The following is an 18,891-nucleotide window of genomic DNA, read 5'->3' on the forward strand; positions in this document are numbered from 1 at the left end:
TTCTTTGTGAGCCATTTTTTTGTCGCCGAACACGAGTGGATCTTGCTGATCCTCCGGAAGTTCCTCCAGGAATTATCCAGGAACTCCTCCAGGGATTCTCCAGGAATTTCCTCCAGGAATTCTCCAGTAATTCCTCCAGGAATTCTTGCGGAATTCCTCCACATTCCTCCAGGAATTCCTCCGCAAGTTCCTCCAGTAATTCCTCCGGAAGTTTCTCCAGGAATTCCTTCAAGAATTCTCCAGGAATTCCTCTAGAAATTCCTCTAGGAATTCCTCCGGAAGTTCCTCCAGGAATTCCTCCGGAAGTTCCTCTAGGTATTCCTCTGATTATCCTTCGAAAGTTCCTCCAGGAATTCTCCAGGAATTCCTCCAGGAATTCTCCAGGAATTCCTCCAGGAATTCTTTCAGGAATTCTTCCAGGAATTCTCCAGGAATTCTTCCAGGAATTCCCCAGGAATTCCTCCAAGAATTCTCCAGGAATTCTACAGGAATTCCTCCAGGAATTCTCCAGGAATTCCTCCAGGAATTCTCCAGGAATTCCTCCAGGAATTCTCCAGGAATTCCTCCAGGAATTCTCCAGGAATTCCTCCAGGAATTCTCCAGGAATTCCTCCATGAATTCCCCACGAATTCCTCCAGGAATTCTCCAGGATTTCCTCCAGGAATTCTCCAGGAATTCCTCCAGGAATTCTCCAGGAATTCATCCAGGAATTATCCAGGAATTCCTCCAGAAATTTCTCCATGAATTTTCCAGAAACTCCTCCAGGAATTCTCCAGAAATTCCTCCAAGAATTCTCCAGAGATTCCTCCAGGAATTCCTCCAGGAATTCTCCAGGAATTCTCCAGGAATTCTCCAGGAATTCTCCAGGAATTCTCCAGGAATTCCTTCAGGAATTCTCAAGGAATTCCTTCAGGAATTCTCCAGGAATTCTCCAGAAATTCCTTCAGGATTTCTCCAGGAAATCCTTCAGGAATTCTCCAGGAAATCCTTCAGAAATTCCTCCAGAAATTCTTCAGAAATTCCTCCAGTAATTCTCCAGAAATTTCTGAAGGATTTCCTGGAGAATTCCTGAAGGATTTCCTGGAGAATTCCTGGAGAACTCCTGAAGGAATTTCTGGAGAATTCCTGAAGGAACTCCTGGAGAATTCCTGAAGGAACTCCTGGAGAATTCCTGGAGGAATTTCTGGTGAATTCCTGGAGAATTCCTGGATTAATTCCTGGAGAATTCCTTGAGGAATTCCTGGAGGAATTCCTGGAGAATTCCTGGAGGAATTCCTGGAGAATTCCTGGAGGAATTCGTGGATAATTCCTGGAGGAATTCTTGGAGGAATTCCTGGAGAATTCTTGGAGGAATTCCTGGAGAATTCTTGGAGGAATTCCTAGAGAATTCCTGGAGGACTTCCTGGAGAATTCCTGGAGGAATTCCTGGAGAATTCCCGGAGGAACTCATGGAGAATTCCTGGAGGAATTCATGAAGAGATTCCTGGAGGAATTCCTGGAGAATTCCTGGAGGAATTCCTGGAGAATTCCTGGATGAATTCCCGGATAATTCTTGGAGGAAGTCCTGGAGAATTCCTGGAGGAATTCCTGGAGGATTCCTGGTGGAATTCCTGGAGAATTCCTGGAGAATTCCTGGAGGAATTCCTGGAGGAATCTCTGGAGAATTCCTGGAGGAATTTCTGGAGAATTCCTGGAGGAATTCCTGGAGAATTCCTGGAGGAACTTTCGGAGGATTTCCAGAGGAATTCCTAGAGGAACTTCCGGAGGAATTCCTGGAGGAACTTCCGGAGGAATTCCTAGAGGAATTTCTAGAGGAATTCCTTGAGAATTCTTGATGGAATTCCTGGAGAAATTTCCTGAGGAATTACTGGAGGAACTTGCGGAGGAAATCCTGGAGGAACTTCCGGAGGAATTCCTGGAGGAACTTCCGGAGGAATTCCTGGAGAAACTTCCGAAGGAATTCCTGAAGGAACTGCCAGAGAAATTCCTGGAGGAACTGCCGGAGGAATTCCTGGAGGAACTGCCGGAGGAATTCCTGGAGGAACTGCCGGAGGAATTCCTGGAGGAACTTCCGGAGGAATACCTGGAGGAACTTCCGGAGGAATTCCTGGAGGGATTCCTGGAGGGAACGGTTGTAGTTAGAATTTATCGGGCATGTCCAGTTCAGCAAGATCCACTCTTGGTCGGCGACAACAAAGTGGCTCGCAAAGCACTCCTTTCAAGCAAACTACTTTCAATAATGAAACCGAAACGCCCTTGCGAATGGGAATTTGATCTCAAAATCTGTAGTTGAAAGCTCGGACAATGTTACAGTTCCCACTTCTCCAGCTATTGGGGGATCCGGAACCGCTATGAGTCCACCAACTAGCCCATTCAATGCTGGAGGAGGTGCTGGTGCTGTGGGATTGAGCGGAATCGACGTCTGCTCTCCATTGAATTATGGAACTCCAAGCTGGATGGGGTCAATCCGCACGCCTAGATCCGGCGTCCTTGGCACCCCGATGAGACAACGACCCGATCTTAGGACCGATAGGCATATGCGCCAGGTGAATGTGTACAATTGGAAGCTGACTTCGTTGGAGCTAGTCAACCAAAAATTGTTGTTTTGGGTACTAACGTTGTGGTATCGTATTTGTTTGAAGAAGTCCAAGGACTTCACATGCGATGCGGCACAATATGAAGTTTCTAAGGGAATGAATTTGAACGATCCTCTCTATATGCAAAAGTTGGAGGAAATCAACACCCTGGAGTAACCGTTCTTAAATGTCAATTGCGCTCACTTGAAGACCTTTGATGATGCCTTGTACCGTCAGTTAAACTGCTATCCGCAGGACGTGATCAACGTTCGACGTCGCCAGAAATGAGAAAAAGACGCGCTTGCGCCCATTGAACCGGAAGACATTAACACAAGGAAGACATTAAGATATTCCTCCAGGAATTTCTCCAGGAATTCCTCCAGGAATTATCCAGGAATTCCTCCAGGAATTCTCCAGGAATTCCTCCAGGAATTCTCCAGGAATTCTTCAGGAATTCCTCCAGGAATTCTCCAGGAATTCCTCCAGGAATTCTCCAGGAATTCCTCCAGGAATTCTCCAGGAATTCCTCCAGGAATTCTCCAGGAAATCCTCCAGGAATTCTCCAGGAATTCCTCCAGGAATTCTTCATGAATTCCTCCAGGAATTCCTCCAGGAATTTTTCAGGAATTCCTCCAAGAATTCTCCAGGAGTTCCTCCAGGAATTCTCCAGGAATTCCTCCAGGAATTCTCCAGGAATTCCTCCAGGGATTCTCCAGGAATTCCTCCAGGAATTCTTCAGGAACTCCTCCAGGAGTTCTTCAGGAACTCCTCCAGGAATTCTCTAGGAATTCCTCCAGGAATTCTCCAGGAATTCCTCCAGGAATTCTCCAGGAATTCCTCCAGGAATTCTCCAGGAATTCCTCCAGGAATTCTCCAGGAATTCCTCCAGGAATTCTCCAGGAATTCCTCCAGGAATTCCTCCAGGAATTCTCCAGGAATTCCTCCAGGAATTCCTCCAGGAATTCTTCCAGGGATTCCTCCAGGAATTCATCCAGGAATTCTCCAGGAATTCCTTCAGGAATTCTCCAGGAATTCCTCCAGGAATTCCTCCAGGAATTCTCCAGGAATTCTCCAGGAATTCCTCCAGGAATTCTCCAGGAATTCTCCAGGAATTCTCCAGGAATTCCTCCAGGAATTCTCCAGGAATTCCTCCAAGAATTCTCCGGGAATTCCTCCAGGAATTCTCCAGGAATTCTCCAGGAATTCTCCAAGAATTCTCCTGGAATTCTCCAGGAATTCTCCAGGAATTCTCCAGGAATTCCTCCAAGAATTCACCAGGAATTCCTCCAGGAATTCTTCAGGAATTCCTCCACGAATACTCCAGGAACTCCTCCAGGAATACTCCAGGAATTCCTCCAGGAATACTCCACGAATTCCTCAAGGAATTCTCCCGGAATTCCTCCATGAATTCCCCACGAATTCCTCCAGGAATTCTCCAGGAAATCCTCCAGGAATTCTCCAGGAATTACTCTCAGAATTTTCCAGGAATTCCTCCAGAAACTTCTCCAGGAATTCCTTCAGGAATACTCCAGGAATTCCTCCAGGAACTCTCCTCCAGGAATTCTCCACGAATTCCTCCAGGAATTCTCCAGGAAATCCTCCAGGAATTCTCCAGGAATTACTTTCAGAATTTTCCAGGAATTCCTCCAGAAATTCTCCAGGAATTCCTTCAGGAATACTCCACGAATTCCTCCAGGAACTCTCCTCCAGGAATTCTCCACGAATTCCTCCAGGAATTCTCCAGGAAATCCTCCAGGAATTCTCCAGGAATTCCTCCCGGAATTTTCCAGTAATTCCTCCAGAAATTCTCCAGGAATTCCTTCAGAAATTCTCCAGGAATTCCTTCAGAAATTCTCCAAGAATTCCTCCAGGAATTCTCCAGGAATTCCTCCAGGAATTCTCCAGGAATTCCTCAAGGATGGTTTACGTTTTTTTCTGTTGTTTGTTAAGGGATCTAGTGGCCATATTGGCCTTGCTACAAATCAGCTTCTTGCTAGATGTATTTCAACATTGTTTTTTCATAACAGGCGAAAGTCGCAAACATATTTATTTTCTTTATTCGCTAATCGATCAATAATGACTGCTTCCCGGGAACTGATGGAGATCCGCGTATTCTTTGGATTAGTTGTGGAAAATATCGCGAGTAGGGCGCCATATGCTTGTGAAATCGGAGGAAATAGTCATTGTTTACGTTTTCAATTTTTACCCTTATGAAACAACAATGCCGTGTGACGAGTTAGGGAGCGTCCATAAATTACGTAACGCTTAGAGGGGGGAGGGGGGTTAAGTGAAGTGTGACGATTCATACAAAATTTTCAGATATTTCATACAAAAAGTGTGACATAGGGGGGAGGGGGAGTTGAAAATGCCCAATTTTTGCGTTACGTAATTAATGGATCTTCCCTTATGGCTGGCTGTCCAAGGATTTCGATTTAAAGAATTTATCGGAAATGAGAATAAATTCTGCATATGTACTTGGAAATAAGTTAATGTCATACGGATTTGGCTGGAAATGTGTATTTTCGAACACATAGTAATAAATAACCTTAGTACTTCAATATTCTTTCAATAGTCATCGCTACGGTGAAAAAAAACTCGGCGGCGTGGTCAATTTTCATAGGCTGCGCCGATTTATTTTGACGGCGGCGGCAGCGGCGTAAAAAATCATCAGTGGTGGCTAGAGATGGGCAAAACGGATCACTTTGATGAACGGGTCAGATCTGGGTCATTCATTCTAATGATCCGGATCTTTCAACCAGGTCGGATCCTTAGAACAAAACGTAGGAAAAATGCAAAATAGTGAAACGTTCGTCATTCAGGCTCACACTTTTGAACCGTACTGACAATAACTTCACCCTTTCTTGTTTACAAGCGTATGCAGTACAAACAATGGACTTTTTATTTTAATATTTCCATTCACTCACATCGAAGATCCGGATATTTTTAACGGTTCCGGATATGAACGCCCATCACTAGTGGTGGCGGCGCGGCGTAAGGCAGCGGCACACAGGCCTAGAGATGCTAGTGATAAGCGAGAAATGAAAACTGAGAGCTAGGAACTGAAAACTGAACCCTTCCTTTCCCCACTGTTGTTAAAAAATTTGTTGATTGTGATATCAATTTTCGAATTATTTTGGGAATGGAACATTTGTATCCTATTCGAGATGTGTCGATGTTACGTCCTATACAAAAACCTCGTTGATAAATACATTCGTTTTCGTTTTCGAAGTTTCGTTAATAAATACAATAATAACATTTGTATCCTTGATTTTAAAAATAGTGGTTTTCGATGTAAAACATAAATTCTTTTGGAAAACTGTCTTCCAAATTCCAAATGCAGCTACGCAGCAAAGATCAGGTTCACTCCATGATGCGGTTCCGCCAACACTTGCTACCACGGAGCGTCCGCTTTCGGTTCTAACGTTCGCCCAGCCAAACCAATCCGAAAGAAGGAACAGCATTTAGCGTGGGAAAAGTGCTTTCAAACATCTCTCGGTCGCGTAATCCAACCCGGGGCCCAGCCTAGGTCAACACAATAAGCAATCTGGGACTGAAGAGTGACATCAAGGACATCAAGCACAAGAGCAAGCACGAGAGAAATTAAATGTCCCATTATCGTTGAGTGGTGTTTTCCTGATGTGCTGCCGCTACTACACTAGTCGCTGAGTGCTATCGGGGCTACAGCGCGGCCAGCAGATGACCGAAATGGAAAGCACTTTTTCCCTCGGAGATATTTGCTTATACGTTATTGCCATTTAGTCGGAAAAGCAAATAAATCACAAATGTCCAGAATCCAGCGGCATGCAGAACGTGGAAACGGTGCTGCTGACGCGAATCTCTCTCGTTTTGGTTGGAAAGACATTTCCCGAGTCGCTATTAACGACTACCGCCCGCCAGGACGACGACAGCCAGTTCGTCAGGCAATATAATCTCCGGATAGGAATTTAATTACTAACTCCATTTCCTCGGCCAACCGTTTCATGTGATGCATTTTCTTCTGTGTCTCTCGTTTCAGGTGCACCGACGGTGATTGCCCGGAATACGACACCGGTGGCCTACCCGGGCTCACCGCTGCATCTATCGGTGGAGTTCTGTGCCAACCCGCCGGCGTACGCCGCCCGATGGCTGCATGGAGATTTGGTCTACACACCGGGCAAGAAGTACGGTGACGATGTGCTGGCTTACGGATTCATTGTGAGTATTGCCGATCTTCTTAATCTGGTTTGAATTATATATGGGGGGATATTACCATATTATGTATGAGATGTTAGCAAAGGGAATAGCGATAGCACTGGTAACTACTATTGATGCAATCGTTTTTCGTTCAGATCAAAAGATTTAAAACTGAATTTGTTAAATCCGGCGTTCTTTCTACTTAAAACTTTTTCTTACAATATTCGACAAATATTCCCATTTCTCGAATGCATTCGAACTGGATTTCTTATTTGAAACTTCGATCAGACTGTTGGTTAAGCTGTTCTTTCGTACATTTGTGTGACTTCGAGACGCAGCTCTGTTTCTCTATATCAGTCTTGCTTGATACTTCTGTCGCATGCCATTTTGCTGTCAAAATATTAAAAGTTCATAAAATATGAACACTTAATACACGAGTTAGGCAAAAGCAAATAAATCGTAAATTTAAATTGAACCCAATCAACGAACACGTACATATAACGAATAACGATTTGTTTTTGTAATACTTTAGTTCAAATTCACTCTTCACTTCGGCTTTACATATGTTAAACTATCAATTTTTCCTCCCTCGCAAAGGATGGACAAGATGGAAAGTAAAACTACCCCAGTAGCCATCTGTGAAACTGATAACATCCTTAACCCACAATCCCCATGAGATCAATGAACGAAAGTTAGCTGCCCCCGCCCACTCCCACACACCGAACGATCAAACGACCGAGCTCTCCGTACTATCCAAGTGAAACATTCAAATTTATAGTTTTATGACACCCCAGAATCGGTTTACAACTTCGTTACGGCTCCTGTTGCCATGATTGGCTGATTCAACTCGATATGTGTTCGCCTATACAACACCCTTATCAAATCGACGGCAATATTGGGAACAAGGGTGAAAGTGGAGCACCAACTGGATGCCAAGAATCGTAACATTTGCGAGCGTGAGCGTATTCTGAAAAAGGCTGTCAGGCAAAAATTAGTACAACAGCACTTTCAACGGGATTTGGTTACGCTTCAACATACCGTTCGACAGCGTGGGGTGAAAGTTTCCAACATAATACCCTCACTCCGATACCCTTTCACCGTCTCACACCCCACACACCCATTGCACAATTAGCATCTCTTCACCGGCACCGGCACGGACCGACCGCTCCTATGTCGACTAACTTTGCCCCCGGGGGAGACGGCGTTCGGTTTCAACACTCTTTTAATCAAGGGGATTAAATTTCGATGGCTTTTTATCGTTGGTGTTTTGGTTGCTTCCCTGCTGCTATGCCACTTTGATTGCCACTTGCTGCTTCCGTCGGTGCTGGCTGGTGCCTTCTCTGTATTTTAAGGTGACATTGCGTGGCAATCCCTGCGTATAATGGCATTCGCCTCCAATATCCGTCGCGTTTGGCCGCGCCGACAAAAACGGACGGTACGGGAGAGGGCACGCTTCGTCCCGAGGATAAAACCGACAGCCAATAAAAAGGGATAAAAATGAAATACCAGATTTCGAGTGCAAATCAGGCGTGGAAGAGCGAGGGGGAATTGATAGGCGACACGCACGTACGAAGCCAGAGGAGAGGTGGTCCCCCGACAGCGAAAATTTTAATTGCATATAAACTGTCAAACGTTTTATGTTTGCTGACAAGTGGGAGAAATGTGGAAACCAGACTGGGAGGGATAAATAAAATTTACAAAAAGTAGAGTAATCCTCGTATCTACAACGATTCATATCTGAATTAAAGCTGTCCCTTTTGGTTTATTGCATTTTCGTCATTTGCGAAGCTGTACTTCGATAACGATATGATGCTACAGCTTGTAAACCTGACCACCAAGAAATTTTATACACCATCAAATAATTCGCACTCCGAAACGACCGAAAAAATTACTTATTCGAAAAAAATTCCAACATTTTAAAATTATTATTCCAGGAAACTAAAAATTCTAAAATCCAAAACCCAAAAAAGTAAAAAAAAAACAAAAAATTAAAAATTTAAAAATTTCAAAATTTCAAAATTTCAAAATTTAAAAATTTAAAAACTTAAAAATTTAAAAATTTAAAAATTTATAAATTTAAAAATATAAAAATTGTACAATTTAAAAACTTAAAAATACAAAAATTATAAAATTTGTAAATTTAAAAATTTAAAAATTTAAAAATTTAAAAATTTAAAAATTTTAAAATTTTAAAATTTTAAAATTTTAAAATTTAAAAATTTAAAAATTTTAAAATTAAAAAATTTTAAAATTTAAAAATTTAAAAATTTAAAAATTAAAAATTTAAAAATTTTAAATTTTTATATTGTATAATTTTAAAATTTTAAAATTTTAAAATTTTAAAATTTAAAAATTTAAAAATTTAAAAATTTAAAAATTTTAAAATTTAAAAATTTAAAAATTTAAAAATTTTAAAATTTGAAAATTTTAAAATTTAAAGATTTAAAAATTTAAAAATTTGAAAATTTAAAAATTGAAAAACTTAAAAATTTAAAAATATAAAAATTTAAAAATTTAAAAATTTAAAAACTTAAAAATTTAAAAATTTAAAAATTTAAAAATTTAAAAATTTAAAAATATAAAAATATGACAATTTAAAAATTTGAAAATTTTAAAATACAAAAATTAAAAAATTTAAAAATTTAAAAATTTGAAAATTTAAAAATTTAAAAATCTAAAAATTTTAAAGTTTCAAAATTTTAAAATTTAAAAATTTAAAAATTAAAAAATTTTAAATTTTCAAAATTTAAAAATTTAAAAATTTTAAAATTAAAATTTAAAAATTTGAAGATTTATAAATTTAAAATTTCTAAAATTTTAAGATTTCAAAATTTTAAAATTAAAAAAATTAAAAGTTTAAAAATTGAAAATTTAAAAATTTAAAAATTTAAAAGTTTTAAATTTTAAAATTTAAAAATTTAAAAATTTAAAAATTTAAAAATTTAAAAATTTTAAAATTTTAAAGTTTCAAAATTTTAAAATTTTAAAATTTAAAAATTTAAAAATTTAAAAATTTAAAAATTTAAAAATTTAAAAATTTAAAAATTTGAAAATTTAAAAATTTAGAAATTTGAAAATTTAAAAATTTAAAAGCTTAAAAATTTAAAACTTTAAAGATTTAAAAGTTTTATTTTTTTTATTTTTTTATTTAAATATTTAAAAATTCAAAAATTCAAAATTTCAAAATTTTAAAATTTTGAAATCTTAAAATCTAAAAATTTAAAACCTTAAAAATTTAAAAATTTAAAAATTTAAAAATTTTAAGATTTGAAAATTTAAAAATTTAAAAATTTAAAAATCTAAAAATTTAAAAATTTAAAAATTTAAAAATTCAAAGATTTAAAAATTTAAAAATTCAAAAATTTAAAAATTTAGAAATTTCAAAAATTCAAAAATTTAGAAATTTAAGAATTTGAAGATTGAAGATTTAAAAATTTAAAAATTTAAAAATTTAAAAATTTAAAAAATTTTTTTTTTGTGGTTAAAATTTAATTTTATTTTGTCATTATATGTACACAGCCTGATATGTGTAAGGACATAAACGGGAACCTTCTTACGAACGAGCGTGAGGTGATCCAAAGGTGGCGGCAGCACTACGAAGAACACCTGAATGGCGATGTGGCAGACGAAGATGGCGGTATGGTGATGGACCTGGGAGAACGCGCGCAGGACATAATTCTACCGGCTCCGGATCTCCAGGAAATCCAGGAGGAGATTGGCCGGCTGAAGAACAACAAAGCCCCTGGGGTTGACCAACTACCAGGAGAGCTATTTAAACACGGTGGTGAGGCACTGGCTAGAGCGCTGCACTGGGTCATTACCAAGATTTGGTTTTGCCGCAGGAGTGGATGGAAGGTGTCGTGTGTCCCATCTACAAAAAGGGCGATAAGCTGGATTGTAGCAACTACCGCGCAATCACATTGCTGAACGCCGCCTACAAGGTACTCTCCCAAATTTTATGCCGTCGACTAGCACCAACTGCAAGGGAGTTCGTGGGGCAGTACCAGGCGGGTTTTATGGGCGAACGCTCCACCACGGACCAGGTGTTCGCCATTCGCCAAGTACTGCAGAAATGCCGCGAATACAACGTGCCCACACATCATCTATTCATCGACTTCAAAGCCGCATATGATACAATCGATCGGGACCAGCTATGGCAGCTAATGCACGAACACGGTTTTCCGGATAAACTGACACGGTTGATCAAAGCGACGATGGATCGGGTGATGTGCGTAGTTCGAGTTTCAGGGGCATTCTCGAGTCCCTTCGAAACCCGCAGAGGGTTACGGCAAGGTGATGGTCTTTCGTGTTTGCTATTCAACATCGCTTTGGAAGGTGTAATACGAAGAGCAGGGATTAACACGAGTGGTACAATTTTCAATAAGTCCGTCCAGCTATTTGGTTTCGCTGACGACATAGATATTATGGCACGTAACTTTGAGAAGATGGAGGAAGCCTACATCAGACTGAAGAGGGAAGCTAAGCGGATCGGACTAGTCATCAACACGTCGAAGACGAAGTACATGATAGGAAGAGGTTCAAGAGAAGACAATGTGAGCCACCCACCGCGAGTTTGCATCGGTGGTGACGAAATCGAGGTGGTAGAAGAATTTGTATACTTGGGCTCACTGGTGACTGCCGAAAATGACACCAGCAGAGAAATTCGGAGACGCATAGTGGCTGGAAATCGTACGTTCTTTGGACTCCGCAAGACGCTCCGATCGAATAGAGTTCGCCGCCGTACCAAACTGACAATCTACAAAACGCTAATTAGACCGGTAGTCCTCTACGGACACGAGACCTGGACGATGCTCGTGGAGGACCAACGCGCACTGGGAGTTTTCGAAAGGAAAGTGCTGCGTACCATCTATGGTGGGGTGCAGATGGCGGACGGTACGTGGAGGAGGCGAATGAACCACGAATTGCATCAGCTGTTGGGAGAACCATCCATCGTTCACACCGCGAAAATCGGACGACTGCGATGGGCCGGGCACGTAGCCAGAATGTCGGACAGTAACCCGGTGAAAATGGTTCTCGACAACGATCCGACGGGCACAAGAAGGCGAGGTGCGCAGCGGGCAAGGTGGATCGATCAGGTGGAAGATGACTTGCGGACCCTCCGTAGACTGCGTGGTTGGCGACGTGTAGCCATGGACCGAGCCGAATGGAGAAGACTCTTATATACCGCACAGGCCACTTCGGCCTTAGTCTGAATAAATAAATAATATGTACAGTTTTTACAATTGTAGTTCATGTTTTCAAATCAATTTAAATCTAATTGGAACATTAAAGCATCTACATCAATTCTATCGTTACACTCGTTAACAAAGCCGATGTACTTCACAAACAAGCGGAGAATTTCCACTCGCGCAGCTCTTCCAATTCCTGGCAAAACAGGTCTCGTGAGGTCCTCGAACGACAGTCGCCTCCAACCATTCGTGTAGCCGGCTAGCCTCTGCTGTAGGACCGTCCAGGCCGGGCCGACACGAGTGCAGCTACAGAACTTGTGCTGGAGCGTTTCAGGTGCCTGTATGTCACAGTGTTGACAGTTCTCGTCCGCCACCCGTTGCATCACGTGCAGAAGCTTCCGATGCTCGATTTTCCCATTCACCAGCAGGTAAAGTTGGGATCGCTGCGATGAGGAAAGCTCTTTCATCCCAATATTTCGCCACGCGCGTGGCCAGTCAAGCGCTGGACTGTTTCGTTCCACCTTTGGCAGTTCGCTTTGCTGGACGAAGTGCCGGTGGATCAGATCGGCGGAAGGGTTTTGTTGGATATGGTGGGGAATTTGGGATAAATTTGATAGGATCGATTTTAGGTCAGGATTGTCAATAGAAATTGCGGGGCGGGGAATTGCGTGGAATAGAAGGGATTTATAATAAGGAATGGAGTCGATCTCTTTCAAGTGTCTGTTGGTGGCCAGACTACGGCTTTTGCATGCCAAAACATGCAAATTTAAACCGCCGTGCTCCTTCTTGCGTATCAACTGCATAATGGGAACGCGCGCAGGCATTCCTCTCCACAGGAACGTCCCCATCGTTGCTGTTATTTTCGCTGTATGGACACCAAGCGGAGGCAGTACAGACGAAAGGTACCACAGTCTCGATGTGCCAAACGTGTTCAGCATAATCACCCTCTGGTGAAGAGTTAGTGTGCGCAAGGACTGCAGCCACATTTGCTGTGAAAACTTGCCCGCCAGCGCATCCCAGTTGAGTGTAGTCATCAGCCTAATCGAGTTGACGAAGGTAACACCCAGAATCTTGACTACGTTGGCTGTTTGCAGCCACTGGGTACAAATTTCGTTACCTTCGAAAACGCCAACGTTCACTGCAACCGTCTTCCGCAGATTCAATTTTGCGCCGGCGGCAAGCCCAAAGCGACGAAATATTTCATTCATCGCTTCTATTTGCCACGATGACGTCACAACCACGCTAATATCGTCGGCGTAGGCAACGAGTAGATCATCCCCACACACTTGCTCAAGCCTACACACCAGTGGATGAAGATAGAGTACGAACAGATGCATAGACAACGGGTCGCCTTGCCGCACCGACCGTGTGATCTCAAACGATCGAGAGAGGTGCCCATTTTTAAGCGGCCGGGATGTGGACCGACTGGCTATGTTCGAGAGAAGAGAGATGAGTTCCTCGTTGAACCCGAGCGACCGCATGGGTTCGAAGAGGAACGAGTGCCGCACCCGATCGAAGGCGTTCTCCAGCTCGAAGCTGATGCGCTTACCGGCGCGACGGTGGTGACGGAGATTCGCGATCCGATCTTTCAGAGCGAGAGTGGCCTGGAAGATGTTTCGCTCTGCGTTTGAGCATTTCTGTCCGTTGCTCAGGACGCGGTGGGCCTGCATAATTCGTTCCATCCTGTTTTCAGGATGCGGGAGAGCAATTTATAATCGCTGTTGAGCAGCGATATGGGCCGGTACGCTCGGGCTGTGTTGTCGCCTCCCTTCTTCTTCACCAACACGATGACGCCCTCCACGAAGGCATGGGGGAGATTTCCGTTGAGTGCTTCATTCATAAGCATGTTCAACTCACGGTGGATGACATCGAACATCCGGAGATGAAATTCCCGTGGGATCCCGTCGGCACGGGGGATCGTTTGGGTGCGCTCGCCCTGATAGTAGACAGAATTTCTGCTGTTTGTATCTCCTCCATGCACGCTTTGTTCAGTGGGTCGTCCGGTGGGATAACACGTTCGCAAGCGAAATCGTCCTCGTTGTTGGCATTGCCGTCATTTTCTGCTGTTTCTTCTGAGTAGAGGCTCGAGAAAAAATCAAACAGATTTGCCTCGATCGCTTGAGGCTCGACCAGTACTGCTAGTTATCGTGACTGTCATGTGAAAGCGAAAACAGTTGCATTTTCATTTTCAAGAGACCAAATGAAAATGTAGCCTTCTCCCGGTCACCTGTCACATTACAAGCAGTCATGATGGGAATGTGCTTTGTTTTGAAATCTAAATTTCTAAAAAGTTTCAATGGATTTGTGCAAATAACAATGACTAATCGATACAATGATTGTATTGTTTTTGATTTTCGAGTTAGAAGTAACATTATTGAAGAAGAAACAGCTTGTTTACACTAGTTTGATGCGCTTTCATGAAATAAAAATCTGTGAAAATTTGGCAGAATTCCTTTCATTGTTTATGTTTTCTATGAAAGCGGGAGAGAATAAAGTGTAAATATCGCGTAACCTCTCTCAATGAAAATGAAAATCTCAGTACTGGGCTCGACGATGATTTCGTCTTCTCCCGTCTGTAACTGCGTGATCGTGGTTTTCTTCCGTCTTCTAAGCCAGGCAAGGAAAGCTGTTCGTTCTCGACTTCCTGCAGACACACGATATCGAGGTTTTGGCTGCTTATGAAGGTTCGGAGTGCGTTCAGTTTTGTGGGGTTCGTGATCGTGCCGATGTTGATGGATGCGAGGCTGTAAGACGTGAGAGCCATTTATGGAAGAAAGTCCACATCCTGCTCGTCGTCACCGTCGTTGCATCGCTGTTTCTTGCCGGACGGGCGCCCTCGGCTTCGGCTGCTTCTCGTCGATGTGGATAAATCGTCCGTGTCGTTGCCGGCGGTTCGGTCTTTCGATCGTAACGCGTTTGCTGGCTTTTTGAATATGTCAACCAAGATTACTTCAGCGGTCTGTGGTTGTGAGCGCAACGACGACGAATACCTGCGCGCGTTTTGCGTTTGCAATGGGTTGGGAGACACCGTTCGTGCAATGGGCGCAGTCGGCTGGCTTGCAGTTGGGTTTATTGAGCCAGACGGTTCGGTCTGACTCGACGGCTGTGGCAGCTCGGGGAAAGCCTCCAGCGATGCTGGTGGTGGAGCGACAGAACGCTGACCGACCGGTTTGGCGCTCGGGGGTTTTGCACCGTTCGCCTTCTTCGGTGGTTGTCGTGGCCCAGTTTGCTTCGCCACGTTCGCATAGCTCTTCTGGACTAGCAGCTTTTTGTTCGATATGCCAGTATGCGCTTGCTCTTTGTAGTATTTACAAGAGATCTGTCCCTTGTAAACAATGTAGGCCTGCTGTCCATCGACCGTTACCTACGAATCGATGTTTCGATGGACTAGCATTCGGGCCGACCAAATGCCGAGCGGTATCCTACCGAACTCGAACCCTTCTCCCCATGTTAGCTCTCGCAGCGAAAACACTTCGCCGAACGCACTAAAAAATTCCACGATTTTTTCTTTGGGGACGTTTTCTGGCAGGTCATGCACTTTGACTTCTACACATCCATCTTCCATGGTGATGCGAAGCTTGTAATTTTCCCCCGCGTGCTCCACTTCATGCTTCTCGTCATGTTCTTGCACTATTCGTTGTGCGAGCGCCAGGTTGTCAACCTTGATGAACGCACATTGTTCACCTCTGTGGCACTGTAGTCTCAACACTTCTTCTTTCTTCAGGCCGAGTACCGTGCGACAGAAGCCGTGAACCTTTTCGAATGACGGCTTCACCGGGAAACTCGAATAGTCAATACGAAAAGTATTTTCTCGCCTCATCGCGGATCACTAAAACGCGCGACGGGGCACAAACTGACTATGAGGACGAATATGTATTTGATCATGATACGAATATGTATTTATTTATGTTTACAGTGTACTTGACTAACAGAGAGATTCATGGTGAAGAATGTTGACTATCTCGAAGATTTAAATATTCATGCGACGACTTTTCACAATCCCGGCGAAGTTGCTTCAAACAAGTTGATGATTTCTCTTTTCATTGTCAGAATAAAACATGAAAAAGTTAGCTAGTTGATAGTTCAACGATGTAAATATTGAATATTTTTGTGCCACGTTTCTCACGATTTGAAAATAAATAAGAGAATGCAAATAACTGACTGGAGCGTTTGAGCGCATAAAACCACATAGAGACATTGGCTCACCAAATCACTAATAGTCAAGAACATAATTTTGCCGACAAATGTTACGCGCGTAATAGCATTTTTGCATCAAGAATATTTGTTAGTTTTGTGCTTATCACAATCGCCGCTGCGAGCACAAAAATATACGGTTTTCTTGTCTATTTTTCCGCAACTTCTCGGAAAAACACCGCTCTTGTTGGATGGAAAAGCAACTCGGCATTCTCCTGTATGTCATACCTGCTGACCACACTACAGAAAAGATGCTCTCCCAGCTGGCAAACCGGGCCAGCAAACGTGGCGTGGGTCCACACTCACATCATCAGGTACTGCAAAGCACACACATCACAAATATTATCCATGGTTTAATATTTGCTCTTTCCCTCTTTCATTCTTTTCTCATTAAACACAGGATCTGCCGACCATTCTGCAAGGAAGCACGTCTGACCTACGTGCACATGCACGAAAGTTCCTCGTACGTTCTATTTCATCGTATCATCGCCAGGTGGCGTTGCGGAAGCGATCTTCAACGTGAACTTCACTCTCAAGCACAAAACCGGTGGTGCTCGCTGCTGTCCTCCTCATCGTCGTCATCGTCCTCGTCGTCGTCCTCGTCGGGCCCTTCGGATCCTCATCGCTCTCGTCAGCGTCGGCATCCGCTTCCGGCGGACTCAGCAGCGTGCTCGGCTACAAAATCAACACCAACACCATCAACAACCTGCCCGGCAACGGCTGGACGAGACGAGGAGCTGATGGAACCGGAAGAGATCCATTTTCCCATCTTTGGCACAGGGCCAGCAACAATGGCCTGCTGTCTCCCTCTGTAAGCATCACTCTGCTCTTTATCGTTGTTACTCTGTACTCCTACTAGTATTGTTGACGTGTTTTAGATATGTTTTATTAAAGTATTAATTAAGCGTAATTACACGGAGTCGCAGCCTGGGGAATGCTAGCCCTTGACATCGCGCCGTGCGACTGCGGTGACGTGGAAAATTTCGCTTAACACTAGGAGTTGGGCGATCGAAAAGTCATCATCATAACATAAAACCATTCATTCGTTATGACTTGGAACAAAACTGGACTGTGTCAATACATTTATTGATATTAAAATGAGGTGTAACACGTAGAAGATTGTTTGATAAAATCAGGATTCAACCATTTGCCATTTAGATACCAAGGTTTTCGATCGAATGATTCCTACTGTTAAGTGAAGCATGATGAAATAGAGTCTAATGTGTGCCTGAGTGTATGTGAGGTGAGGTGTCCCTGATAGTGCTCCAACGTTTTGAAATCCAACTAGAAAGTGACGAATAGAAGAACACGCCGTGTAAATTTTGGACACCTAGAAGTAGTATGAACGTAGTCGACTGCACTCGGGGTGACACCCACTTGATAGTCCTAAACTTATCCTCTCTTAGACCATACCCGGGTCCTGATGGGGTGTTCGGTTTAAACACGTCGCTCAAGCTATTAAATTTCACATCCTTAAGCTCGGGAAAGCTTTTGACAGGTGGATTACCATTATTCACTTCCCTGGGCCAAGATAGTGAGAGACAGAGAAACAGGATCTGTGTAAACAAAGACCGAACACCTCGACCCCGTCTACACTCGTTCCTCTAAACATGTAATACTCGCTCAAGCACCCCTGACCCAACCTAACCACACTGTCACGCGCTGTCACTCGAATCCCGCCAAATGAAGAATTAATATCTGCGCGAAGCACAAACCGTGAAGGCGTAATTACAACACCACACAATAAATTTCACTTGCCACCTCACCTTAACAAAATTCCTTCCCTATCGGTCCTGACATTTAACTGCATGTGGTAAATCTTATTTTAATTAGTCGTCAGTCAGTCAGCGTGAATTCAAAGCCACCGAACTTCGAAGTTCAGCGGAGCAGTTCCAGTTAACAGTTACGTTGAAGTCGCCTCGACGTCGGTAACTCCGAAGTCGGCAAGGCTCTCCTACTTGGGTGCAATTTGTACGTTTGCTAATCACATTTCCCGAGCGCGACGAGGTTTACTTTGGATGGTTGGGTGGTTGAGTATCGGAAGACTGACGACTGCAATCAAGTGGTAATGTTCCTGGCCCCCCACCACGCAGCTACACTTAGGGAGCAAATGTGGTAATTGTTGATTTTGAATCAAATCAATCATTCTACTGCCGTGTAGTTGTAACGAGGAAACCCCACAATTATTGGCTTGCGTGATACAAGTGCGATGGGGAATTTGTTTGGTTATGCACTTAGGGTGTTGATAGATCTGGGTTACGAAAACATTGTTTGGATACATTTAGGTGCGAACCTTGGCTGACTCGTGGAAAATTAGAACATTTTATGATAATTAACCGTGATGAATGGTTAAAGGTAATAATTTGTTAGTGATGCGCGCCATATGAAGCTTGAAACTCTAGGACTGACAATCTTTAATGAATATAGAATGTATCAGCATATGTTTCAATACTTTGGATTCGTGAACCAGCTTCCGCATCGGGGATTTATACTAATTCTTCATTTCTGCAATTTTTCAAAATAAATCAAAACATGTATTTTATTCGTCACGTTTCGACACGGGATTAGTATCTTCTTCAGGGAAAGAATAATTTGATCGTCGTACGGAAATTCCTCAGTTTAAATGAATGATGACACCAGATCACCCTGCTTTAATCCATCCAAGGTTACAAATGATGTCGAAATTTCATTCGCAACCCTTATACTTAATTTCTATCCGTCCAAAGCTACACAAAACGGCAACAATACGTAACTTCTAG

General features: G+C 42.7%; 1 protein-coding gene across 1 annotated transcript in view; it reads left to right on the forward strand.

Annotated features, from left to right (window-relative positions):
- Positions 1-18,891, forward strand: part of LOC134222422 (uncharacterized) — a 301,768-nt gene that overhangs the window by 130,535 nt on the left and 152,342 nt on the right. Inside the window, exon 9 of the mRNA XM_062701571.1 lies at positions 6,592-6,770. Coding sequence (XP_062557555.1) covers positions 6,592-6,770 — 179 coding nt within the window. The remainder of the gene's footprint in view (positions 1-6,591; positions 6,771-18,891) is intronic.

Source organism: Armigeres subalbatus, chromosome 3 (assembly GCF_024139115.2).
Source record: "Armigeres subalbatus isolate Guangzhou_Male chromosome 3, GZ_Asu_2, whole genome shotgun sequence".
Taxonomy (NCBI): Eukaryota; Metazoa; Arthropoda; class Insecta; order Diptera; family Culicidae; genus Armigeres; species Armigeres subalbatus.